The 27,457-nt window shown below is 41.8% G+C and overlaps 1 protein-coding gene across 1 annotated transcript; it reads right to left on the reverse strand.

Annotated features, from left to right (window-relative positions):
- Positions 1-27,432, reverse strand: dpysl2a (dihydropyrimidinase like 2a). Its single transcript, XM_035766364.2, has 14 exons — positions 27,076-27,432; positions 19,838-19,926; positions 18,654-18,838; positions 18,255-18,419; positions 18,008-18,069; positions 16,347-16,427; positions 16,186-16,254; positions 6,988-7,108; positions 6,355-6,511; positions 5,188-5,329; positions 4,772-4,942; positions 4,062-4,241; positions 3,739-3,928; positions 1-3,056 (listed from the first exon to the last, which is right to left on the reverse strand). The coding sequence occupies exons 1-14, from the start codon at positions 27,115-27,117 to the stop codon at positions 2,965-2,967; spliced, it is 1,746 nt and encodes a 581-aa protein (XP_035622257.1). The 5' UTR covers positions 27,118-27,432; the 3' UTR covers positions 1-2,964.
- Positions 27,433-27,457: the final 25 nt, after the last annotated feature.

Raw genomic sequence — 27,457 nt, forward strand, 5'->3', positions numbered from 1 at the left:
TCCTGAAATAATTAATTTATACGTATTTATTGTGTTTATTTACCGGTATGCATGTACAGTATTATGACTACCAAAACTAAAACAGTATCTAATAGCACAATTGTTATTAGAGAGACACATCAATTGTTTTATTTTTCATTTTTATGTTTAAAACCATTTAAGTCAACACTGATAGTATTCAACGTCGTCAGGAATAAGTATTTCAAAATCCCAAAACATACATGATCAACAGTTCATCACAAGATGGGAGGGCAACGACAGTGCTAAAAATCAGAAATAAAAAAACAAACACTATAGGAAACCTCCCCACCGGCAATTTACTTACAACACATAGCTTGGCATAACAACCTATACCTGACAAGGCAAGGAGGAGGGAAGAATACAATACTTGTACAGTATACAGATAACTGGTCAGAGGAATGAGGAGCCTACTGTAAATGTCCCTACTGTATCGTTCACAGTGTCGAGTGAGTGGTTAATAAACATTGGCTTGTGGTCTAGTGTAACATTGTTCATACTCTGATGCGTGGCACTAACAGTAAGGTCTAATGTGAATAGGTAAGAGGGTAACGCGAGTGATGATGGAGCACCTGTTTAAAGTGGCTCCCATCGTCAACACTCACAGGGCTAAGAGGAGGTGCTATTCTAGTGACTCCAACAATAAGGACAGGAGTCAAACCACATCATTAGTGTAAATAATGGATTTCATTATCATAGCTTTTTTTCCACTGGATCTCAAAGCACTACATGTACTAGCTTGGTCACTGACAGTGCTTAACAGGTATTTTTCATAAATACATGGTTCTTAAAGCATACTATCAATTTTATAGAATAGGCAGGCAAGTGATATTGAACAAACATTCTGAAAAAACAACAAAAACAAACATATCAAATACAAATCAACATTGCATTTCCACAGATTCACCTTTTGCACTTTAGCAGATAGAAAACGAAGACCCGTGTCATGTAATAGCTGACTCCGCTCCCCCGTAAAGTAGTTTCACAAAGCTTGAATTGCTGTGGTTGAGTGTAAAAAGTAGGCACCACCATCTGCACATACACAGCATTGATCAAATAGCACCTGGTGCAGAGAGGTTGTTAGGGGCAACCTTCTATCGAGCATGGCTGTCAGTGTCATAAGAAAATAAACAGCAGTGTGATTATAGGAAGCCTGGTGTCTCGGCGACCTTTAACTTCAGACAGCTCGTGAAAAGAGAAGAAAATGGAGGAAAAAGAGGCAATGTCTCGGCAGTTTTTTTGGGGGGTGAAGGTTCTCCCTGCTGCCATGTATTGTGCATGCTTTGTGTCAAAGGTGTTCAGACTGAGGGGAGTGAGGAGATGAATGGTTTTAACCATCTCCCTTGACTTCTGCGTATTCCATCAGCAGACAAGCTAAGATCTAAGAGTCAATATTTCAGATTACAGTAATGTTTTAGCTCTAGACACGATCAAAAATGTATAATATTAACAACAAAAACATTACAACAATACAAAAAGTGCAGCAAAGGAAGATAGAATTGAATTTGTTCAGCTGAAAGTTCTGTTGTAATTCTGACCAGAAAGACAGGCTATGGAAGGACAATAACTAGAACTCACAGCTGTTTTAAAATCATACAAATACTGCAAACTGACTTAGTGAGGTAAAAACGTAATCCGAGTTCATTCAACAACACTATTTTACAGCCTCAAATGTAAAAACATTTGTGAAACCTTCCATTTACTTATAGGATGGAATAAAAACAATAACCAATGTACTATAGTTAAATATGGCATGTGTCTTTGACAGTGATCTAATGCAATGGCTCACTTCTTGGAATCAGAAGTGATTCTTCTTGTTTGGTGTCAAACCAAGAATGCCCTTAAATAGTACGATGTAAAAAAAAAGGACCTAAAAGTGTTATTTGGCTGTTCCTATAGGATAACTATTTTTGGCTAGAACCCTTTCGGTTCTAGAAAGATGGTTCTAAATGGAACCAAAAAGGGTTCTCCAATGAGGACAACCACAGAACCCTTTTGAAAACCTTTTTTCTAAGAGGGTAGATACATCAAATGCCACAAGACCACAATCCACAGCTCCTCTTGTACAATTAAAAGCCAAAATGTAATCAAAGACTAAACTTGAATTGTGTGTGTGTGTGTGTGTATATATATATAAAAGTTAGTTACATTAGGAACACCTGCTCTTTCCATGACAGACTGGCATGGTGAAAGCTATGATCCCTTATTGATGTGACTTGTTAAATCCACTTCAATTAGTGTAGATGAAGGTGAGGAGCCATGTTAAAGAAGGATTTCTAAGCCTTGAGACAATTGAGACATGGATTGTGTATTTTTGCTGTTAATGGGGTGAATGGGCAAGACAAAAGTGCCTTTGAACTGGGTATGGTAGTAAGTGCCAGGTGTACTTTTTCACGCTCAACAGTTTCCTGTGTGTATCAAGAAAGGTCCACCACCCAATGGACATCAATCCAACTTGACACAACTGTAGGACGCATTGGAGTCAACATGGGCCAGCATCCCTGTGGAATGCTTTTGACACCTTGTAGAGTCCATTTCCCAACAAATCGAGGTTGTTCTGAGGGCAAAAGGGGGTGCAACTCAATATTAGGAAGGTGTTCCTAATGTTTTGTACACTCAGTGTATATACAGAAAAACATCAAGAACTCTCTAAATTCACTTGACTCTTCCTTAAAAAAAATGAAAAGATTGCATATGGCATGTAGGTAATACAAAACAAAACATTGAGTGCTATTTCTTTTTTTTCTTCTTTGAATGAGGTGGCAAAGCGGTTAAGTATGGATGAAGATGGATGGAGTGTTTTTGACCACCAGCTTGTAGTTAAGTCAGGGAGACGGGACCACAATAGATGAAGCTTTGTTGGTTGTGATGGTTGGTCTGGGAGCTGAGGTGGATCCTCCTGCTCCGCTCCTCTCCTTTCCTCCCTAGCTCAGCTGACAGTAGAGCTTAACCCAGGCTGGTGATGTTGGACCTACCACCAGGGGGCGCCGCAATGCGCTGGGTGTTGCGGCGGGGAATGTTATCATCAACTTGCGCACCTGGGCATGAGAGAGAAGATAAAAAAAAGTCAATTACACTACATGACCAAAAGTATGTGGACGCCTGCTCGTCGAACATCTCATTTCAAAATCATAGACATTAATATGGAGTTGGTCCCCCCTTTGCTGCTGTAACAGCCTCCACTCTTATGTGAAGGCTTTCCACTAGATGTTGGAACATTGTTCCAGGGACTTCCTTCCATTCAGCCACATGAGCATCGGTGAGGTCGGGCACTGATGTTGGGCGATTAGGCCTGGCTCGCACTCTGCGTTCCAATTCATCCCAAATGGGTTTGATGGGGTTGAGGTCAGGGCTCTGTGTAGGCAAGTCAAGTTCTTCCACACTGATCTCGACAAACCATTTCTATATGGACCTTGCTTTGTGCATGGGGGCGTTGTCATGCTGCCACAAAGTTGAAGCACAGAATAGTCTAGAATATCATTGCATGCTGTAGCATTAAGATTTCCCTTCACTGGAACTAAGGGGCCTTTCCTCCTCCACCAAACTTTGCAGTTGGCACTATGCATTGGGGCAGGTACTGTTCTCCAGGCATCTGCCAAACCCAATATGGTATAATTTCAGGCCAAATGATAATACTTTTGTGCTTACACATCTTAGTATTATGCTATTCCTACTGATATTCCATGTGGAGCTGTGAGAGAAATGTTCAGCTGTACTGACCAGACAAGCTGAAGCCAGACTGGTGCAGGTTACGGACGGGCTGGGGAGCCTGCTGCTGCTGTTGCTGCTGCTGCTGCAGCTTGGTTGGAGAGGTCTTCACCGAGGTGACCGGGGTCATGACCTTAGGTGTCACATTCTCACACACTGGCCCGTCATAGAGACCCCTGGGGACCCCACTCAGCTCCGTCAGCTGGGAGGACAGAAAGACAGACGAGATAACAGCATCAGTTCGGCTGTTCAAGTTCAAGACTGTCAGTGAGAATGGTAAACAATCAACAATCTTTATTCTATTCAATGTCAGTTTCACTGCACTATAGACTCACCCTGCTGCGAGCCTTTATCCTCCTGTAGACATGGTCAGGGAAGGGCTTGCGGCTCACATAGCGCCCACAGCCCTCAGTGGTATGGAGGTTGCCCTCTTCCAACACTATTTTGCCCTGGCTGACCACCACCAGGGGAGCTCCACGCACCTCGGTGCCTTCGAAGATATTATACTCCACAGCCTGCAAAAGAAGAGCTCTGATGAGAAGAGTTTCAAATACACTGACAAAGTACAAGAGGGCAAATCACAGAGAAAGACAGCACTTACTCTACTTTCACATGCACATTGCAAACCCCAAAAAACATTTCAAAGATTTGAGGCCTTTTTCCATATGAACTTTAGTCTAGGCCCTTATATATTCAATGAATTGTGCCAGCATGGTAACTGTGGCATTCAGCTGACATCATCAGGAGAAAGTAGTGCTGATGTAGCCAGCTAGCTCCTCTAAATGAAAGAAAGCGGTGACTCATTGAGGGATAACTCAGGCCCTGTCTGCATGAGCTGTTCTCTAACAAGTCATTTCAGGTCAGTAGATTTTACTTAATGGTTTGTCTCAACGCTTCGTAGGAAAAAGGCTTCAATGTTTCATATGAAAATGTGGAAGAATTGTTTGATCCAAACTGAGTCCTACATACAGTAGGTGGGACTAAAACCATGTATAAACACCACGGTTATGATATGGTTAGTACAGTGTGGGTTGGCCAGGCTCACCAGGTTGTGACTCTTGGCAGAGATGATCTTGCTGACGTCTGGGTCCCAGAGGACCAGGTCGGCGTCAGAGCCCACTGCAATGCGGCCCTTACGGGGGTACAGGTTGAAGATCTTAGCTGCGTTGGTGCTGGTCACAGCCACAAACTGGTTCTCGTCCATTTTTCCAGTCACCTAAGGGAATCAGAAGAAAAGGCATTGTCACTTCCTGAATAACAAGACAGCTGCAACTGTTCACTTGAACAACTGAGAACCCCTTGATGACATGAATGACTGCAGCACAAACTGGAAAAGTAAATTCATTGTTAATTGTTAATTCTACAAAATCTATATCGATCAATTTGAAAGAAGCATGTTTGATTGTGGTATGTTTGATTGTAGGAAAACCAGCAGAAAAAGGTCAGTAGAATGTGCCTTACCACACACTTGTCCCAGATGAGGGAGAGTCTCTCCTCAGTGCCGTTGGTGCCTTCTGGGATGAGGGTGAAGTTGTCTTTGCCCACAGCACGCTGAGAGGTGTGGAACGTGCAATGAGCACTACCAGTCACCTGCAGGTCACCACTGGAGAGGAACAAAGGATGGAGGGAGAGAGAATGAGTCACTCCACTCATAGGTCTTACGTTTGCATGTTTTGTCTTGAGTAATATGACTTTCCATGGGCCTCATTTATCAATTGTGCGTACATTTCTTAAAAAAATTCTCCCTGTCTAGTTTTCCTTTCTGTGATTATTAGTGAGCTGGAAACAGTCAAGAAACTGTATGAATGTTGGTCCATTATCATTTTCTACACAGTTTTGATTGGATTAGTCATCTTAAAGTATAACGAGTTCGTTCTCCACGCCAAAAATGTATAAAACGTTGTTATTGTTTGTACTAAAACCACCGGCGGGCCGGGTTGGACCCCCTCGCGGGCCTTATGTTTGATACCCCTGGTATAGCATCTGAAATTAAAAATAGGCTTGGCTACGATGTCGCGCTCCTAATCCTATCTCACAAAAATACTGTAGCCTACCCGTACTGTCACTTACTGTCGAGATTAACGGCCTATTTACTTTTGAGCATGCTTGGCTATTGAATTAGCGATTTATAAATGGTAGCCTACTATTTGTTGTGTAATGGGAATAATTCAAACCAGTTATGTCAGAAAAAGAGAGACATGTCCTGCAATTTGACTATGATTTAGGCCTATATAATAACATTTAAATAAACATATTAGATGCTATGCGATCTCCTCTTAGGGACTTTAGCATAGTCATCTGGATTGTTTTTCTTTACTATTTAAATCAACTGAACAGTAAAGTGTGAAGAGTGGCAAAGACTGCCTGAGAGAATGGGCACGGGGGGAATTCATGTTCAAGTCTTAAAAAGTAGAAACATCAAGGTATTTGCGTGGAGATACACTTTTCAAAATCGATAAATACCAACCTCTGCGGGAAAACTGGACGTTTTTTAAAACCTTTAATAAATGAAGCCCCAGGAGGCTAGAATGACATATCACCTTCTGGTGGAGGATGTGTGTAAGTAACACATGATTACTGCATATCTCTGTGTTAAGTAGAGGTACATAGAGTAAATGGAGCACCTACCAGGAGAGCAGTGAGTTGAGATAATCAGGGGTGGTGGGGTCAGGGCTGAGGGGTGGGGAGGTGACGAAGGCAGCTGCCTTGGCCCAGTTCTTACTCCAGTAGTGGGTTCCGTCCGTGCCCAGGCTGGCAGAGATAGGCTCTCCATACACCACAGCACCTAGAGTACCACAGAACACAGCAAAACACCAGGTCAGAGGGCGTGTGCCCTGTCTCCAAAGCAGGACTGATTTACAAGGGGAATCATTTATATGCGATTTGACATTTAGTGTACCTCAAAATGGACGGGTAGCCTAGCAGTTAGGACTGCTGAGCCAGTAACCGAAAGGTTGCTGGTTTAAATCCCTGAGCCGATTAGGTGAAAAACCTGTCAATGTTCCCTCTTAACCCTTATTGCTTCAGGATCGCCGTCAATAATGGCTGATCCTTGGCTCTGACCACACTCTCCAGGGGTTTCTCAGGGGCAATGGGGTATGCAAAAAAAGAATTTCCAATTCGCACGTGTGAAATAGGACAAATGTAAGCACACACATTACTATTATTAAACAGTAGTTACGATACACATACCACAGAGAGCAATCAATAGAAAACATGTTACAGTAGTCCATCACTACACTTCTTTCTCTTTACTATTACCCTTTTTCCTGGCCAGGGCGATGACATCAGCAGCACTCTTGCTCATCACCTTGGTGATGTAGAGGGGGCAGTTGGTCTGATTGGCCACAGTGACTGACCGGTTGACTGCTTCTGCCTCCACCTACACAACAGAGACAGACACAGAGAAAGGGAGTTCAGACCAGACTCAGTGACCTTCATGTTGAGTTACGGACTTCTTCACTGCTGCAGCATTTACCAAAATGCTGAGTAGGCATTCTGGAAGAAGCAAGCTTAGGAAAAGAAAACTCAAGACTTGACTCTCACATTCGCTGTTCAGTTACTTCTGTAGTGAGTTCTGTTAAAGTTTGCTTTTTAACAACCAAATCTCTAAATAGCATGTCATAGAAAAATCCAGACACTTATTTTTGCAATTTAACTTTTTATATTTTTTATATACTGCAACCAGCGATTTACTTTCTCTTCCTTGTTGTGGAGTACAGGGGTTCCGAAAAAGCATGAACAAAGGCTCCAAAAACACTAAAATAAGTCATTTTAGAAAACGCAAACGCTCCCAGTATAGTCATGCAGGTCTTTAGATGTTGTACACATTAAATCGTGTAATTCTGAACTTTATCAGCATTGGTATATTCCATTTCATTGCGACTCAAGCTTTTCCCCCATCCAGCATTTCCATTCACTGTGTAACCTGCTGCTAGAACGAACGGAGAGGTATAGCTCGAGTCGCAATAAAATGGAATATAATGTTGCGGATAAAGTTCGGAATGACACAATTTTATGGTGTTGGCCTTCTCTCCTGCTCCAGTGTCGCTGTAGCCTTCTCTCACGCTTCTCTCAAACTCTGGGCCTGCTCTGCCTAGCATTGTTTTTGTTTCTTTATCACTATTATTTTAATTAGGGCTACTCTGTTGTAATTATTTAGTCTACCCCACCCACAGTAAATCTATTTAATATTCTACTTTCTGTAGTTTCTATTTTGAAGGACTTCAAATATATTAAGGCTGTTTTAGGTGGGCAATACATAAGCTACTGTAAAATGTAATTGGAATAGAAATAGACACCCCATAATATAAATCAAATTTAATAAAGCAGAAATATCAGAAAAAAATAACTAATGGCCAGTATCAGCTTCTTTTTAAAATGAGAATAAACAATAGAAAACTGCAGCGGTCAATTGATTTGCGCACAGAAGCAAGCACCAATAAGCTTCATATGAGCATTGGATATTCGCTCTACGAATTAAATATCATTATTATCACTATTATTATTATTATTATTATTATTATAAAAGAAAGAAAAATACACAGGTAAAAGCTTAATTACATAAAGGAATATTACTGGGAATATATACATAATATAAAGAAGAGAAATGAGAATGGAATATATATGAGAAGCCTCCAATTAAAAAATAAATGGTTACTATTTCAATTTTTTATTTTTTTATTTCTTAGTTTCTATTATGCATTATTATTATTATTTTGATTGGAGAAAGAAAACAAGTAAATGGCCAGTATGGTGCAATACATTTTTGTGAACAATTTAGAGAAAATATTTACAAAATACAGTGCATTCGGAAGGTATTCAGCCCCATGAATTTATCCACATTTTGTTACGTTACACCCTTATTCTAAAATTGATTGAATTGAAAAAACTGAAATATTCAATTACTTAAGTATTCAAACCCTTTACACAGTACTTTGTTGAAGCACCTTTGGCAGCGATTACAGCCTCAAGTCTTCTTGGGTATGACGCTACAAGCTTGGCACACCTGTATTTAGGGAGTTTCTCCTATTCTTCTCTGCAGATCCTTTCAAGCTCTGTCAGGTTGGATGGGGAGCGTCGCTGCACAGCTATTTTAATGGCTCTCCAGAGATGTTCGATCGGGGTCAAATACAGGCTCTGGCTGGGCCACTCAAGGACATTCAGAGACTTGTCCCGAAGCCACTCCTGCATTGTCATCAAATCAAAATCAAATTTATTGGTCACATACACGTGTTTAACAGATGTTATTGCAGGTGTAGTGAAATGCTTGTGTTTCTAGCTCCAACAGTGCAGTTATATCTGACAAGCAATATCTAACCATTTTACAACAATACACACAAATCGAAGTAAAGGAATGGAATTAAGAATATATACATATTTGAATGAGCAATGTCAGAGCGGCATAGACTAAGATACAGTAGAATAGGATAGTGTGGTGCCAGGAAAATAACCTCTCACTCAAACGTCAAAAAAATAAAGGAGCCAATCATGACCCTCACCTCCCTGTAGGCTGTCTCGTGATTGTTGGTAATCAGGCCTACTACTGTTGTGTCATCTGAAAACTTGGTGATTGAGTTGGAGGTGTACGTGGCCACGGAGTCATGGGTAAACAGGGAGTACAGGAGGGGGCGGAGCACGCACCCTTGTGGGGCCCCAGTGTTGAAGATCAGCGAAGTGGAGGTGTTGTTTCCTACCTTCACCACCTAGTGGCGGCCCGTCAGGAAGTCCAGGACCTAGTTGCACAGGGCAGGGTTCAGACCCAGGGCCCAAAGCTTAATGATGAGCTCGGAGGGTACTATGGTGTTGAATGCTGAGCTATAGTCAATGAACAGCATTCTTACATAGGTATTCCTCTTATCCAGATGGGATAGGGCAGTGTGAAGTGCGATGACGATTGCATCGTCTGTGGATCTATTGGGGCGGTAAGCAAATTGAAGGGGGTCTAATGTGCCAGGTAAGGTGATATGATCCTTGACTAGTCTCTCAAAGCACTTAATGATGAGAGGTGAGTGCTACGGGGTGATAGTAATTTAGTTCTGTTACCTTTGCTTTCTTGGGTACAGGAACAATGGTGGCCATCTTGAAACATGTGGGGATAGCAGACTGGGATAGGGAGAGATTGAATATGTCCGTAAACACTCCAGTCAGCTGGTCTGCGCATGCTCTGAGGACGCGGCTAGGGACGCCGTCTGGGCCGGCAGCCTTGCGAGAGTTAATACGCTTAAATGTCTTACTCACGTCGGCCACGGAGAAGGAGAGCCCACAGTCCTTGGTAGCAGGCCGTGTCAGTGGCACTGTGTTATCCTCAAAGCGTGCAAAAAAGGTGTTTAGCTTGTCCAGAAGCAAAACATTGGTGTCCACGACGTGGCTGGTTTTCCCTTTGTAGTCCGTGATTGTCTGTAGACCCTGCCACATACGTCTCGTGTCTGAGCCATTGAATTGCGACTCCACTTTGTCTCTACACTGACGTTTTGTCTGTTTGATTGCCTTACGGAGGGAATAACTACCCTGTTTGTATTCTGCCATGTTCGCACATTCAGTTTTGCGCGAATGCTGCCATCTATCCACGGCTTCTAGTTAGGGTAGGTTTTAATAGTCACAGTGGGTACAACATCTCCTATACACTTCCTGATAAACTCAGTTACCGTATCAATGTAATCATCAATGTCATTCTCAGATGCTACCCGGAACATATCCCAGTCCCAGTGATAAAAAATAATCTTGAAGCGTGAATTACAAATGGTCAGACCAGCGTTGAATAGTCCTTAGCACGAGTACATCCTGTTTGAGTTTCTGCCTAGAGGAAGGGAGGAGCAAAACGGAGTCATGATCAGATTTGCTGAAGGAAGTTGAAGTAGCAATGGGTAAGTGTTTTAGCAGCGCAAGTACTGCAGTCAAGGTGTTGACAGAACTTCGGTAGCATTTTCCTCAAATGTGCTTTGTTAAAATCCCCAGCTTCAATAAATGCGGCCTCAGGATATGTGGTTTCCAGTTTGCATAAAGTCCAGCGAAGTTATTTTATGGGCTGTTGTGATATCGGCTTGAAAGGGAATATACACGGCTGTGACTATAACCAAAGATAATTCTCTTGGGAGGTAATTCGGCCATCATTTGATTGTGAGGTATTCTAGGCTGAGTGAACAAAAGGACTTGAGTGTCTGTATGCTATCACAATCACACCCTGAGTAGTTAATCATGAAACATATACCCCGGCCTTCTTCGTTGCGGAGATATTTATTGCTGTCAGCACGATGAATTGAGAACCCATCAGACAGTATATCCAGAGAGAGCCATGTTTCTGTGAAACAGAGTATGTTACAATCCTTGATGTCTCTCTGGAAGGAAATCTTCGCCCTGAGCTCATCAACTTCAATATCCAAAGACTGAACATTAGCGAGCAATATACTCGGATGCGGGTGTTGTGTGCGCCTAGAAGTCCACTCCAAATACCTCTTCTCCGCCGGCGGTGTTTTGGATCAGCCTCTGGAATCAGTTTAATTGCCCTGGGGGGTAAGAACAAAGGATCCAATTCGGTAAAGTCATATTCCTGGTTGTAATGCTGGTGAGTTACCGCCGCTCTGATATGCAAAAGTTCTTCCCGGCTGTCTGTAATCACACAAAACAAATCTGGGCAAATAATGTAAGAAACAACACATAAAATAACTAAATACTAAAAAGTTGCCTAGGGGCTGGAAGCATGGCGGCCCTATCTATTGGCGCCATGTGCTTAGGGTCGTTGTCCTGTTGGAAGGTGAACATTCAGCCCAGTCTGACGTCTTGAGCGCCCTGGAGCAGGTTTTTATCAAGGATCTCTCTGTACTTTCAGTGGCAGGGACTGCTCTGTTAATCTTTCCCTCGATCCTGGCAAATCTCCCAGTCGCCTCCACTGAAAAACATTCCCACAGTATGATTCTGCCACCACCATGCTTCATCGTAGGGATAGTACTCCGCTAATCTTTCCCTCAATCCTGACTAGTCTCCTAGTCCCTGCCACTGAAAAACATCCACACTGCATGTTGCTGCCACCACCATGCTTCATCGTAGGGTTGGTGCCAGGTTTCCTCCAGACGTGACGCTTGGCATTCAGGCCAAAGAGTTCAATCTTTGTTTCATCAGACCAGAGAATCTTGTTTCTCATGGTCTGAGAGTCCTTTAGGTGCCTTTTGGCAAACTCACAAAAGTGGGCTGTCATGTGCCTTTTACTGAGGAGTGGCTTCCGTCTGGCCACTACCATAAAGGCCTGCTTGGTGGAGTGCTGCAGAGATGGTTATCCTCCTGGAAGGTTGTCCCATCTCTCTGTCAGTGTTTATCGGTTTCTTGGTCACCTCCCTGACCAAGGCCCTTCTCCCCCGATCGCTCAGTTTGGCTGGGCGGCCAGCTCTAGGAAGCTCCGGCTTGGTTTTTGCTCTGACATGTGCTGTCAACTGTGGTACCTTATGTAGACAGGTGTGTGCCTTTTCAAAACACCCAATCAACTAAATTTACCACAGGTGTGCTCCAATCAAGTTGTAGAAACATCTTAAGGATTATCAAGGCTTTCGACTCTGTCAATCACCGCATTCTTATCGGCAGACTCAACAGCCTTGGTTTCTCAAATGACTGCCTCGCCTGGTTCACCAACTACTTCTCAAACAGTGTGTTCAGTGTGTCAAATCGGAGGCGTGCTGTCCAGACTTCTGGCAGTCTCTATGGGGGTGCCACAGGGTTCAATTCTCGGGCCGGCTCTTTTCTCTGTATACATCAATGATGTCGCTCTTGCTGCTGCTGATTCTCTGATCCACCTCTATGCAGACGACACCATTCTGTATACTTCTGGCCCTTCTTTGGACACAGTATCCAAACTGAACTCCCAGACGAGCTTCAGCGCCATACAACACTCCTTCCGTGGCCTCCAACTGCTCTTAAATTCAAGTAAAACTAAATGCATGCTCTTCAACCAATCACTGCCCGCACCTGCCCGCCCGTCCAGCATCACTACTCTGGAAGGTTCTGACTTAGAACATGTGGACGACTACAAATACCTAGGTGTCTGGTTAGACTGTAAACTCTCCTTCCAGACTCACATTAAGCATCTCCAATCCAAAATGAAATCTAGAATCAGCTTCCTAATTCGCAACAAAGCATCCTTCTCTCATGCTGCCAAACATCACCAAAGCCCCATATACTACCCACCATTGCGACCTGTACGCTCTCGTTGGCTGGCCCTCGCTTCATACTCGTCGCCAAACCCACTGGCTCCATGTCATCTACAAGACCCTGCTAGGTAAAGTCCCCCCTTATCTCAGCTCACTGGTCACTATAGCATCTCACACCTGTAGCACACGCTCCAGCAGGTATATCTCTCTAGTCACCCCCAAAACCAATTCTTTCTTTGGCCGCCTCTCCTTCCAGTTCTCTGCTGCCAATGACTGGAATGAACTACAAAAATCTCTGAAACTGGAAACACTTATCTCCCTCACTAGCTTTAACCACCAACTGTCAGAGCATCTTACAGATTACTGCACCTGTACACAGCCCACCTATAATTTAGCCCAAACAACTACCTCTTTCCCAACTGTATTTAATTTATTTATTTATTTTGCTCCTTTACACCCCATTATTTTTATTTCTACTTTGCACATTCTTCCCTTGCAAAACTACCATTCCAGTGTTTTACTTGCTATATTGTATTTACTTTGCCACCATGGCCTTTTTTTGCCTTTACCTCCCTTCTCACCTAATTTGCTCACATTGTATATAGACTTGTTTATACTGTATTATTGACTGTATGTTTGTTTTACTCCATGTGTAACTCTGTGTCGTTGTATCTGTCGAAATGCTTTGCTTTATCTTGGCCAGGTCGCAATTGTAAATGAGAACTTGTTCTCAACTTGCCTACCTGGTTAAATAAAGGTGAAATAAAATTAAAATAAAAAAATATTCTCATAAAACTGATCATCCTACCGATCCTTGACTTCGGCGATGTCATTTACAAAATAGCCTCCAACCCTCTACTCAGCAAATTGGATGTAGTCTATCACAGTGCCATCCATTTTGTCAGCAAAGCCCCATATACTACCCACCACTGCTACCTGTATGCTCTCGTTAGCTGGCCCTCGCTTCATATTCGTCGCCAAACCCACTAGCTCCAGGTCATCCAGTCTTTGCTAGGTAAAGCCCTGCCTTACTGGTCACTGGTCACCATAGCAGCACCCACCCGTAGCACACGCTCCAGCAAGTATATTTCACTGGTCACCCCCAAAGCCATTCCTCCTTTGGCTGCCTTTCCTTCCAGTTCGCTGCTGCCAATGACTGGAACGAATTGCAAAAGTCACTGAAGCTGGAGGCTCATATCACCCTCACTAACATTAAACAGCTATCGGAGCAGCTTACAGATCATTGCACCTGTACATAGCCCATCTGTAAATAGCCCACCCAACTTTGCTTTATCTTGACCAGGTCGCAGTTTTAAATGAGAACTTGTACTCAACTGGCCTACCTGGTTAAATAAAGGTGAAATAAAGATGTATATATATTTTTTGAATTACCTCACTCGCTGCTGCAGCGGGGAGATTACCGAGAGGTGGGGGAGGGGCGGAACGAAGAGGCCGGAGATCGGGCACAAGTGATGGGGTGTACACACACTCAGCCGATCGGGCACAAACAGGGAAGTCGATAAAAAATCTAACAAAAGTCGCTGAGGCAGCCTTAACAATTAGCTACATTTGTCGCTATACTCTTTTGTCAATAAAAGTCACTGGAGGGGTCTGAAAACTTGTTAAATCTAGCTGCAATTGGCAACACGGGATGAGGAGATGGGAACTAAGTTACAGTCGCTCATCCAATCGTAGCAGTAGGATCAAGTTATAACCCGTCTATTTCTTGACAGAGAGCTGAACTGGCCAATTGAGCTGTTTCGAGTTTCGTCCTGGCAGCTGAGTTGTTTCAAGATGCGGCCTGACAGCTAAAATAATAAAGAATCCTGATCACTGAAAATGACAAATTATAGTTTCATAAACATCTGTGATCACAAATCCTGACGTTATGTTGGACCCATATACATTGAATGTGAGTTTATATTCTCAAACTAACAGCAGTGCCATTATGATGTCCTTCCATACAGGAGTGACATGCTGTAGTGATGCTTCTATGAGAATGTTGTTGATCAGTAGGATAATATCAGTCCCAAATGGAAGGCAAACCAATCAGTCAAAACAAGCTCAATAACTCAATGCATGCACACACTCCTATTGAATATGCATTCACCTGTACTGTGAGTAAGCCTATTGTATGTCATCTTGATTTACCTAGTTAATTAAGAGATTTACCTTCCAAATAAAATGATTTTGTCATCAACATTTGAATTTAATTATATAAAATATCGGCCTACTTTACCGGCAAAAATTGGTATCGGAATCAGCCTTAAAAAAAATCCACATCGCTCGTTCTCTAGTGTATTCTCTCCAGCAGTGAAGTGTAGGCATATGACTATGTAGCCTTGTGACACTGTCCTACTGGACACTGTGCCGGTCCCTATTGTATGTTGAAATCTCATTATCTTCCTGCAGATGACAGTATTGTGTCATGACCTGAGGGCCTACTTGTTTTCATTCTCTCACCTGTCTTTATAAAAATAATAATAATAATAATATTTAATTTGTAAAGCACATTTCCCATGCTTTATGCGCATGTGAAGCTGATACTAGCCTTTATTATTTACGGGTTATTTCTGATATTTTAGATTAATTAAAATTATTTATTTATATTATGGTGTTCCTATTCCAAGAAAAACTAAAATATGTTTTACAGTCACCTATGGATTACCTACCTAAAACATCCCTGAATACATTTAGTCATTTAAAATAGAAACTACATATCCTAATGTTAAAGTAGAATATAAACTAGATATAGGCTACTCTGGGTGGGGTAGACTAAATAATTACAACCAACTAGACCTAATTAAAAGGACAGTGATAAAGGAAACAGAAAATGCTAGGCAGGGCAGAGCTAAATTGAAGCGGGAGAAGGTACACACCATTTTTTAAATCTGCTCAAATTACACTCTGCTCCTCGCTCAACACTCGCCCACTTACATGCTCAGGCTAAAGCAGGGCTGCTGTTGAATGCCAATAAAAAAACGTAAATTAATAATGCAGCAACCATTACACGGTCTGACAAACTGCATAACAAATTAGGTCTAATTAGACAAAACAACATTCATATAACTTGTTCAAACAAGATAATTAATCGAGTCTAAGTTCTTATTTTATTTTGCCAAGGGCTTCAGGGCTTCCATTTGGACCCATCTATAACATGAGATTTACATTAAAAATTGAGATTTGGTTGTAAAAAAGCAACATTCTCCTGTAACATCATATAGCCACTTTCTTGCTTTCCATGTAAAACAACCAAAGGAACACTTCAAGTTCAAGTAGAAAACTAATAGAAGCACAGCACTTGGCCAGAGGTCGTAGTTACCTCCTCCGGGCGGCTCAGCACGTGACCCTCAGGGCCAGTGATGCCCAGCTCCAGGATCTTACGCTGCTCCTGCAAACACATCAGACAACAGCTTTAGTGGCTTGGCCTGTGGAGACAGCAAACTGGGACAAGGTGATAGGATTTATTAGAAGTTCTGTTACCTCGGCAATGATGTCCCCGTTCTCTGCGTGCACCTGAGCGATTGCTCCCAAGTTTCTGATGACATTGAACACCTCGTACATCTACAGGAAGAGGAAAGCATCCTTTCAACACAGGCCAGGGAACAAGGGGTTTTAGCAATGAGGACATTTACATTTATGTGTTTTTTGGTGGTCCAAGCTTTAGTGGAGATCTTTGTCAGAGCAAGACATGTTGGATGAGAATGTTAAGATTAATGCATAGATTAATTAAGTTACTCTAATTCTTTAGGTTGTTCAACTCAGATTTCACATGGCAATCAACTAAGAATTGACAGCTGCAATAGGCCACAGGAAACTGTCAGGCAATCTTTCAGCACGTGTTACAAGAGTCATCCCCAGTGGCAGTCCTAACCACTAACCGGCCTGTGCTGAGTGGGAAAACTCAATACAGTGCCATTAACAAAGCTTTCCCAGAAATACATGTGCAACGTGAGAGGGATCAATCACCCCACAGTAAGACCATCTTTTATCTAGCAGTCAGATAGCAGTAGATATTCCAGAGGAGGTGAAGAAGTCTTCAATAATCTCATAATTGTTGGAGCAGTGTTCCGCATAAATCCATGCAAATCCCCCATTGACATCAACTACTTTTTACACATACTAATCTCAAATTAGGTTTCAGCCTTCAAAGAGTTTCTAAGCAATGGGTAACACTTTACTTGACACGCAGTGCCATAACATGGTCATAACCATTAACTAATGTCATAACAGCTGACATAACCTGTCATAATATGGTCATAACATTGTCATAACCCATATTTACACCTGTTGTGACACATATTGCATTATTTTATGGCTGGTTATGACACTTACATAAGTGTCAAAACCCACATTTATTCAAACTAGTTTTTTTCCCTGCCAAGAAGTTCCCTTTCGTTTTAAAGTTTGTTTCTTAAATCCTTGTAATACATTATTTATAGTCATGCTTTATTCATCATATTTTAAATAACTTTATGACCATACTGTGTCACTTTACTTGGACTAAGAAAATACACTTTATTACACTGTCAAAAAGCATTATGACCTTAATAATCATAGGCCTATCTGGCTTGTATCTCGTACACACCCTTATATCAGTCATCAGTCACAAAGAGGGTGTCTTGTCCTGCGCCTGAAATCTGTTCCTGCATTCATCGCAGTCATCAGCAACAGAGCATTGGGGTAAGCTGCATGTCTGACATCAATGTGTACACATTTACAATGATAATTTAATATGGTCAACAACAAAAAAATAGATAACATAAAGATACTGCTGACACAGACTATGGTGTAATGGAATGTTTTTGCTTTGTGTGGTAGGTTGAGGGTTTTTACACTCTTATGTAGGTGTCATAACCAGCCATAAAATAACACAATATATATCATGACAAATCTAAATATATGTGTCATGACAGTGTTTCTGAACATATTATAACAGGTTATGACATTATGACATGGTTATGACGCTGGATGTCAAGTAAAGTGTTACCAAGCAAGATCATACAGAATATAATTTCATGCAATGCATTTACGCAAAGTGCAACGCAATCACAACTTTAAATGCATGCACAAGCCTCCACAAATGTTGACTCCTCCATCCGTCGCCAGTAAATCATACCAATCTGAAAATCTTCAAATCGTACCTGGGAGTCGGAAAGTTGGAAAACATCCTTATAAGCCAAATAGACCAGGAAAGAGTTGACACCTAAAGATAGAAAACTTATGAGCAATAGTAGCAATAGACAAAGGGTTACCAAAGGGAGAGGAAAGGACAGTCACAGGAAGGAAATACACCACAAGGAGAGTATTAGTAGAAATCATAGCTCCCCCACCCCAACTGACATGAGTGAATGGGTGACAATGGTTTGTGTAATTGTGTTAGTTGCGTACCGTGGTCCTTCACCAGGCTCTCCATCTCCTCCTGCATGCCCTTGTGCCAGTTAGTGATGTCCACATGCAGGGAGTAGTCACAGCAGGACTTGCTGTCGGCCCATTCCCTCCACTGGTTGAACGCTGCCACCAGGCTCACACCAGGTTCTGGAACCACATGATCAACTACAGACAGACAGACAGACAGACACACACACAGACCATTGTCATTGAAACCACCTTAGCAGTAACATTATCACGTTTTACAGAAGGCATAATGTTCAAAACCATGAGGCAACATGAACATCTGCAAAGGGTAAATTAGTAACAAATGTTTTGGCTGGTTGATATCGGTATTTCAGAATCTAGGGGTGTCTGTAAAGTGTATCATTGGGGATGAAGCATTTCATTAGTACATACCTATCATGGTGGTTCCCCCAGCCAAAGCAGCACGGGTGCCCTGGTAGAAGTCATCTGCTGACACCATGCCCCTATCTGGCATCTGGAAGCGTGTGTGCACATCTATGCCTCCGGGCATCACCATGCGTCCATGGGCATCAATGATCTTCACCCCACCAGGAACTATCAGGTTCTCTCCAATTTGCCTGAGGAGAAGAAATTTATTAAGAGAGGGAGAGACCAGAAATGATAAAAGTCATTACAAAATAAGATTTTAAAAAATCCCCATATATATATATATACACTGCTCAAAAAAATTAAGGGAACACTAAAATAACACATCCTAGATCTGAATGAATGAAATATTCTTATTAAATATTTTTTTCTTTTTTGCCATAGTTGAATGTGCTGACAACAAAATCACACAAAAAAGACCTCCCTACAACGCCTGGGCATGCTCCTGATGAGGGGGCGGATGGTCTCCTGAGGGATCTCCTCCCAGACCTGGACTAAAGCATCCGCCAACTCCTGGACAGTCTGTTGGTAGATGGAGCGAGACATGATGTCCCAGATGTACTCAATTGGATTCAGGTCTGGGGAACGGGCGGGCCAGTCCATAGCATCAATGCCTTCCTCTTGCAGGAACTGCTGACACACTCCAGCCACATGAGGTCTAGGATTGTCTTGCATCCTCCACGTCTCCTGATGTACTGGCCTGTATCCTGGTAGCGCCTCCATGCTCTGGACACTACGCTGACAGACACAGCAAACCTTCTTGCCACAGCTCGCATTGATGTTCCATCCTGGATGAGCTGCACTACCTGAGCCACTTGTGTGGGTTGTAGACTCCGTCTCATGCTACCACTAGAGTGAAAGCCCCGCCAGCATTCAAAAGTGACCATAACATCAGCCAGGAAGCATAGGAACTGAGAAGTGGTCTGTGGTCACTACCTGCAGAACTACTCCTTTATTGGGGGTGTCTTGCTAATTGCCTATAATTTCCACCTGTTGTTTATTCCATTTGCACAACAGCATGTGAAATGTATTGTCAATCAGTGTTGCTTCCTAAGTGGACAGTTTGATTTCACAGAAGTGTGATTGACTTGGAGTTACATTGTGTTGTTTAAGTGTTCCCTTTATTTTTTTGAGCAGTGTATATAGCCAACAAAAGTGCCAACAATGGCGCTCAAACTAATAAGACTTACTTGATGACTCCATCCTCGATATAGATGTCAGCAAGGAAAGACTGGTCATCATTTACAATCTTTCCACATTTGATAAGGAGACGATCACTCTGTGAGAAGAGACGGAATTTAATTTGTGACTTAATTGTGTTAACAGCAGTGAGCACCACAACCCATTGATGATAGATTTAAAAAGCATACTTCATATTGGACAAATTTGTCATGAAAGGTAAGATAGCCAATACTCAACCCCAGCACATTCATCCAGGAGAGCATCAACAAAACCTAACTGAATAGAAGCACATCAGAGGCATACCATAAGGGACTAAAAAGCTCCACACAAGGATAGAGTCCGTAGTATGCATTCCTGTATAAAACAGCACTAGGGCTTGGCCAAGACATGGCCATTGTCTTGTCTGCCAAGAAACCCCAACCAACAATGCATAAGCAGAGGTAAATCAGAAACAAAGTAACACCCAATTGTATTCAACAATATATTAAGTGTTTTATCTAAATGGAAAAATTCAAACAAAAGGACACAGGCTTATGGCCACAATTTTCTTTATTTTTGTGATCCTTCTGCAAAGTTATCTTCTTAAGCAACAAGAGCTGTTTCTTTCTCTGTCAAACCCGCGATGCAGTTAAGGGGAATTCCGACACCTACTCAGAATGTCTCTACACTGAGTATACAAAACATTAAGAACACCTGCTCTTTCCATGACAGACTGACAAGGTGAATCCAGGTGAAAGCTATGATCCCTTATTGATGTCACTTGTTAAATCCACTTCAATTAGTGTAGATGAAGGTGAGGAGCCAGGTTAAAGAAGGATTTTTAAGCCTTGAGACAATTGAGACATGGATTGTGTATGTTTGCTGTTAATAGGGTGAATGGGCAAGACAGATTTAAGTACCTTTTGAACAGGGTATGGTAGTAAGTGCCACTGGTTTGTGTCAAGAACTGCAATGCTGCTGGGTTTTCACACTCAACAGTTTCCTGTGTGTATCGAGAATGGTCCACCACCCAATGGACATCCAGCCAACTTGACACAACTGTGGGAAGCATTAGAGACAACATGGGCCAGCATCCCTGGGGAACGCTTTGGACAAATTGCAGAGTTCATGCCCCGACGAATTGAAGCTGTTCTGAGGGCAAATGGAGTGCAACTCAATATTAGGAAGGTGTTCCTAATGTTTGGTAATATCATGTGAGTACAGAACATTTACAAAAAAGTATGCACTCAATACTAAGTCGCGATGGATAAGAGCGCTTGCTAAATGACTGAAATGTAAAAATGAGTACAAAGATTAGGCTAATGCCCAACAGAAAGGCCTTATTAAAGCAACCACTACTAAGACAACACTTGGCTTCTCCATTTTTACTAGGCTATTGGCCATATATTTCATATAGAATAAGGCTTTATGTGTTAAGTCATTACATATTCCACCCTGATCACAAACAGCTCAGATCTTGAGGGGTAGCCTAGTTCAGTCTGAGATGCAGAGCTGTGTAGAGTAGAGCATGGCTCTATGGAAGACCAGGAGCATCCACTTAAGAGTAGGACAAATAATCCCATTTCCATCTGAGGAGAACATTCTACTGTTGGCTCGGGCTGGCCTACTTCTCATCAGGCCTTCTCATCTGACCTTCCTCAGGGAGTGTGGGCTGAGTAGCTACCTTAATGAGGCCGATAGAGGCTCATCCTCTCTCCAGACCATACAGCAGTCACAAGATGTAGAGTGTTAGTATCCCCTAGCTAGCACACTGACCTGAGCGCTTTCACAATCAGACAGTGACCTATAGCCTACCACTAATAGTTGTGGTGATCGCACAGAAGACTGAACAGGCCTCACAAAACTGCATTCTTCCAGCATGATCTAACAGTCTATTATCTTCAAATGGGTCAGTTGACTTCAGATTAGAGCACATTTATGCACTCAACCAGATAAAGGAAAATAACAGGCCTGAGTGCAGGGAATAAGGCAAATTGGTTCCAATATCCTGTTTCATATGTCTATGATAAACCATGAGTGATCTTGTCTTACTTATCTTTTATCTGTTCACCATCCATAGTAGAGGTCGACCGATTATGGTTTTTCAACGCCGATACCAATATCGATTATTGGAAGACCAAAAAAAGCCAATATCGATTAATCAGCTGATTTAAAAAAATGTTTTTTTAAATATATATATATATGTAATAATGGCAGTTACAACAATAATGAATGAACACTTATTTTAACATAATACATCAATAAAATCAATTTAGCCTTAAATAAATAATGAAACATGTTCAATTTGGTTTAAATAATGCAAAAACAAAGTGTTGGAGAAGTAAAATTGCAATATATGCCATGTAAAAAAGCTAACGTTTAAGTTCCTTGTTCAGAACATGAGAACATATGAAAGCTGGTGGTTCCTTTTAACATGAGTCTTCAATATTCCCAGGTAAGAAGTTGTAGGTTGTAGTTATTATAGGAATTATAGGACTATTTCCTCTATACCATTTGTATTTCATATACCTTTGACTATTGGATGTTCTTATAGGCACTATAGTATTGCCAGTGTAACAGCATAGCTTCCTTCTTTCTCCTCGCCGCTACCTGGGCTCGAACCAGGAACACATCGACAACAGCCATCCTCGAAGCATCGTTACCCATCACTCCACAAAAGCCGCTGCCCTTGCAGAGCAAAGGGGAACAACTACTTCAAGGTCTCGGAGCTAGTGACGTCCCGATTAAAACGCTGTTAGCGCGCACCCCGCTAACTAGCTAGCCATTTCACATCGGTTACACCAGCCTAATCTCGGGAGTTGATAGGCTTGAAGTCGTAAACAGCTCAATGCTTGAAGCACAGCGAAGAGCTGCTGGCAAACGCACGAAAGTGCTGTTTGAATGAATGCTTACGAGCCTGCTGCTGCCTACCACCACTCAGTCAGACTGCTCCATCAAATATCAAATCACAGACTTAATTATAACACACAAAAACACAAAAAGTAGGTCATTAATGTGGTCAAATCCAGAAACGGTCATTTCGAGAAAAAAAAACGTTAATTCTTTCAGTGAAATACGGAACCGTTCCTTATTTTATCTAACGGGTGGCATCCCTAAGTCTAAATATTGCTGTTACATTGCACAACCTTCAATGTTATGTGATAATTATGTACAATTCTGGCAAATTAATTCCTTTGTTAGGAATAAATGGTCTTCACACAGTTCGCAACGAGCCAGGCAGCCCAAACTGCTGCATATACCCTCACTGCTTGCACGGAACGCAAGAGAAGTGACACAATTTCCCTAGTTAAAAGAAATTCATGTTAGCAGGCAATATTAACTAAATATGCAGGTTTAAAAATATATACTTGTGTATTGACTTTAAAGAAAGGCATTGATGTTTATGGTTAGGTACACATTGGTGCAACGACAGTGCTTGTTTCGCGAATGCGCTTGTTTCGCGAATGCGCTTGTTAAATCAACACCCGTTTGTGAAATAGGCTGTGATTCGATGAGAAATGAACAGGCACCGCATGGATTATATGCAATGCAGGACAAGCTAGATAAACTAGTAATATCATCAACCATGTGTAGTTAACTAGTGATTGTTAAGATTGATTGTTTTTTATAAAATAAGTTTAATGCTAGCTAGCAACTTACCTTGGATTCTTGCTGCACTCACGTATCAGGTAGTCAACCTGCCATGCAGTCTCCTTGTGGAGTGCAATGTAATCGGCCACAATCGGTCCTTCTGTAGCTCAGTTGGTAGAGCATGGCGCTTGTAACGCCAGGGTAGTGGGTTCGATTCCCGGGACCACCCATACGTAGAATGTATGCACACATGACTGTAAGTCGCTTTGGATAAAAGCGTCTGCTAAATGGCATATATTATTATTATTATTATTATTATCGGTGTCCAAAAATGCCAATTACTGATTGTTATGAAAACTTGAAATCGGCCCTAATTAATCGGCCATTTCGATTAATCAGTCGACCTCTAATTCAGAGTAATATCTTTATTATAGGCCTATTAGGAAATAAGATAGAATCAGCACCTAAAACAAGGATGCAATCAATGCAAACGTTCATGATTGATTCCACTGGGTATTCACAAGATGGAAACATTGAGTACAGAACATAATCAGTAATGTGTTATGCAATGAGATTTACACAACTATGCAAAACACTGACTTACTGTGTTTTTATGTCTTGCCACTGGATCTCTTTATAAATACCTCACAAACAGAATGACTTCATGAGTCTCTGTCCCCCCTAACAGCACCAGCGGAGGTTAAATGAACTAGGCCTATTTCTATACATACAGTATCTCTGAGACTGACAACCTCAAGGGCAAGCAATATAATGTATTTATTTCATGGACAAGATGTTAACAATAAGCCTATGCTATAATTGTGGATAATCTGAGAACTCCATGCTGTGCAAACGCTTGACACAGTGATGAAGTGAGAGGGAAATTAAATGCAACTATTGCACTTAATGGCATTTATAGCAGGCCACACTAATGCATTATGACTAGTCAGGTAAGGGTAGGGGGCAGTATTTTCACATCTGGATGAAAAGCGTGCCCAAAGTAAACTGCTTGTTACTCAGGCCCAGAAGCAGAGGATATGCATATAATTGGTAGAGTTGGATAGAAAACACTAAAGTATCTAAAACTGTTAAAATTATGTCTGAGAGTATAACAGAACTGATATGGCAGACAAAACCCAGAGGACAAACCATAAAAATGTTTTAAAAATTCAGCCTACCACTGTTTCCAATGGCTTTCATGTTTATTATGAGGCGAAGTCTTCCCAGATTGCAGTTCCTAGGGCTTCCACTAGATGTCAACTGTCTTTAGAAAGAGTTTTAGGCTGGTTTTTGGAAAAATGAACTAGAAGTTGTAGTTTTTCTAAGTGGCTCCCATTTTGGCTGTAGTGCTTCCATGCGAGTGGATGAAAGCACATTCTTTGTTATTTATCTCCGGTAATGAACATACTATTCTCTGTCTTAAATTGTATTGTTTATTTACGTATTAGGGTACCTGAGGTTTGATTATAAACATTGTTTGACTTGTTTGGATAAGTTTATTGGTAACGTTTGGGATTAATTTTATATGCATTTTGAAGGAGGGAAACCGGTGGATTATTGAATGAAGCGAGCCAGCTAAACTGAGTTTTTATGGATATAAAGGACTTTATCGAAGAACAAAAGGACCCTTTGTGATGTAACTGGGACCTTTTGGAGTTCCAACAGAAGAAGATCTTCAAAGGTAAGGCATTTATTATATTGCCATTTCTGACTTTCGTGTCGCACCTGCCTGGTTGAAAAATGTTGTTCATGCTTTTTGTATGCGGGGCGCTGTCCTCAGATAATCGCATGGTGTGCTTTCGCCGTAAAAGCCTTTTTGAAATCTGACACAAGCGGCTGGATTAACAAGAAGTTAAGCCTTATTTTGATGTATAATACTTCTATTTTCATGAATGTTAAATATTTATCTAATATTTAGTATAAGTATAATTTATACTTCTGTCATTTGAATTCCGCGCTCTGCAATTTCACAGGATGTTGGCCAGGTGGGATGCTACCGTCCCACCTGCCCATAGGAGGTATCCTGCCCATAAGAACGCATCCTCCTGCCTTGTGTACAGTGAGCCCAGTTAAATGCTGAGCTGGATGGGCTCTGTGGATGGATGAGTAATCTTTGTGACACAGAAATGATTCTGTACCAAACACTCTCTTGGAAATATTTAGGCTACACCACAAACATTGGTCAATTGGTCTAGGTCAGGGATGGGCAACTTTGATGGGGTGGGGGCCACAAAACAATCTAAACTCAGGGGCCGCAAACCCACATCCATACCCACACACGCAGTCAGAGCCACTCTGTCAATGCCATGTACATTAGCAGCATCCCATAACTTCTCTCTTTGCATTTGGTGGGCTGAGAGAGGAGTGCGCAAGTAACAGGGCCAAGGCCTAAACCCTATGTGATGTGAGTCAGCCACACCACAATGAGGTGGTGCCACTGGAACAGTTGATGGGAAAACATCACATTGCTCTGTCCCCATTTTAAAGCCAAATCACACCGATTGAACCGTCTGTATGCAATGCCTGAGATGTCAGGTGCTTAGATAAGTCTGCTCCAGTTGTGAGGGAGAGCCGACAGCTGCCTGAAAATACCTCCCTCCAATCCCAGTTCCCTTCCATGTTGCCCTTGCAGAAACAAAAAGGAACAGATCTCTAGAACCATTTTATTTCAATAATTAATATATTTTTGACAGGAACGCACGCAAATGTGTGGTTTGTGTTATTTGATTAAAGACATTCAATGCCTAAATGTCATTACTGCATGTAGAGTATGGCAGCATACAGACAAAAGCTAGGCCTTCACAGCAGGTAGCCTAGTAACCGAAAGGTAGCTAGATCAAATCCCCGAGCTGACAAGGTAATAATCTGTCATTCTTTCCCTGTAAAAGGCAGTTAACCCACTGTTCCTAGGCTCTAATTGTAAATAAGAATTTGTTCTTAACTGACTTGCCTAGTTAAATTTATAAAACAGTTTACAGCAAGGATGGATTTAATACAATGACCTACTTTTCATTAAAGGTTTTTGCCCTTTTAAGTACTAAGGTTATGGCCCCCTCCCTAAATGTCATCATGGCAAATCAACCCTTTGCTGTCTTGGGTTGAAAAGACAAATTGTTGTGACAAATACAGATAGATGTATTCAATAAATTAATACATTTTCCCCAAAAAACATTGTATTATTGTTGCTGGGATTTTCCCCATATTTTAATTTATATTGTGGTATCCCCATAGTCTATAGCTACAGTATTACCATTAAGGCATTACAAGTATATTAGAATCAATCTGAATATATGGATGGAAAATATAAAAGATTTGTCCCAATCATCCATTCTTGTTCCTGATCCTGTCGGCTGGGCTAAATCGTCTAACATGGTAGGATATGGAATGGCTAAAAAAAATAGCATGCACACAATAAGATGAGCATCTTGACGATTATTCCAATGACATGAGCGCATGAACTGGAGTTCCAATTATGACCAATTACCCTGCCTTTGATGATTATTGCAAAGCAAGTGGTGACATTGCACTGGTATGAATGCCCCCCCATCCTTCTCCTCAGATAGCGTGGTAACTACAGCTAGTACAGTCTAGCTGTCTAATCCCTACGGCTAGTTTATCCATAGATATAGATTTTACACAATATTGTTAAATTATGAGCATTTAAAACACTACTCACTGTAATGCGAGGTATATTTTTCTTTCCCTGGTATCCGGACATCTTAGCCGCGCGTTGTCAGCGTCCTCGATTATGGCTGTCAACTCACTGATGTTAGCTAGATCGCTAGCAATGAAAGGGATGGATGCTCGGATGCGTTGAGACCAGTCGACGCCCAGACAAAATTGTGTCTCCGGCTTTCGCCTGACTAAATTCGTGAAATAGCTCAATCCGTTCCAACTAGGTTTGCTGAACGAACTTAAAAGGTCTGACAGCCTTTCCTCACGTTCCAATGCTGCGCCAAGCCTGTCCAGCAGTCACCAAGCGATAAGATAAACGGTGACGAGGGCCACGGTCACCGTGCATGCGCAATGCCCCACCCTGCCTCTTCACTCACCTGCTG

The sequence above is a fragment of the Oncorhynchus keta genome, chromosome 14, assembly GCF_023373465.1.
Source record: "Oncorhynchus keta strain PuntledgeMale-10-30-2019 chromosome 14, Oket_V2, whole genome shotgun sequence".
NCBI classification, from domain to species: domain Eukaryota; kingdom Metazoa; phylum Chordata; class Actinopteri; order Salmoniformes; family Salmonidae; genus Oncorhynchus; species Oncorhynchus keta.

What these genes read in the sequence shown, in the direction of transcription:
- dpysl2a (XM_035766364.2), bottom strand. Translation starts at nt 27,117, where the DNA reads ATGTCCGGATACCAGGGAAAGAAAAATATACCTCGCATTACA. An exon ending in ACGGGGACATCATTGCCGAG is followed by an intron (nt 16,255 to 16,346) that starts GTAACAGAACTT and finishes ATGTGTTTGCAG; the next exon opens with GAGCAGCGTAAGATCCTGGA. An exon ending in CTGCCAAGAGTCACAACCTG is followed by an intron (nt 4,242 to 4,771) that starts GTGAGCCTGGCC and finishes CTTCTTTTGCAG; the next exon opens with GCTGTGGAGTATAATATCTT.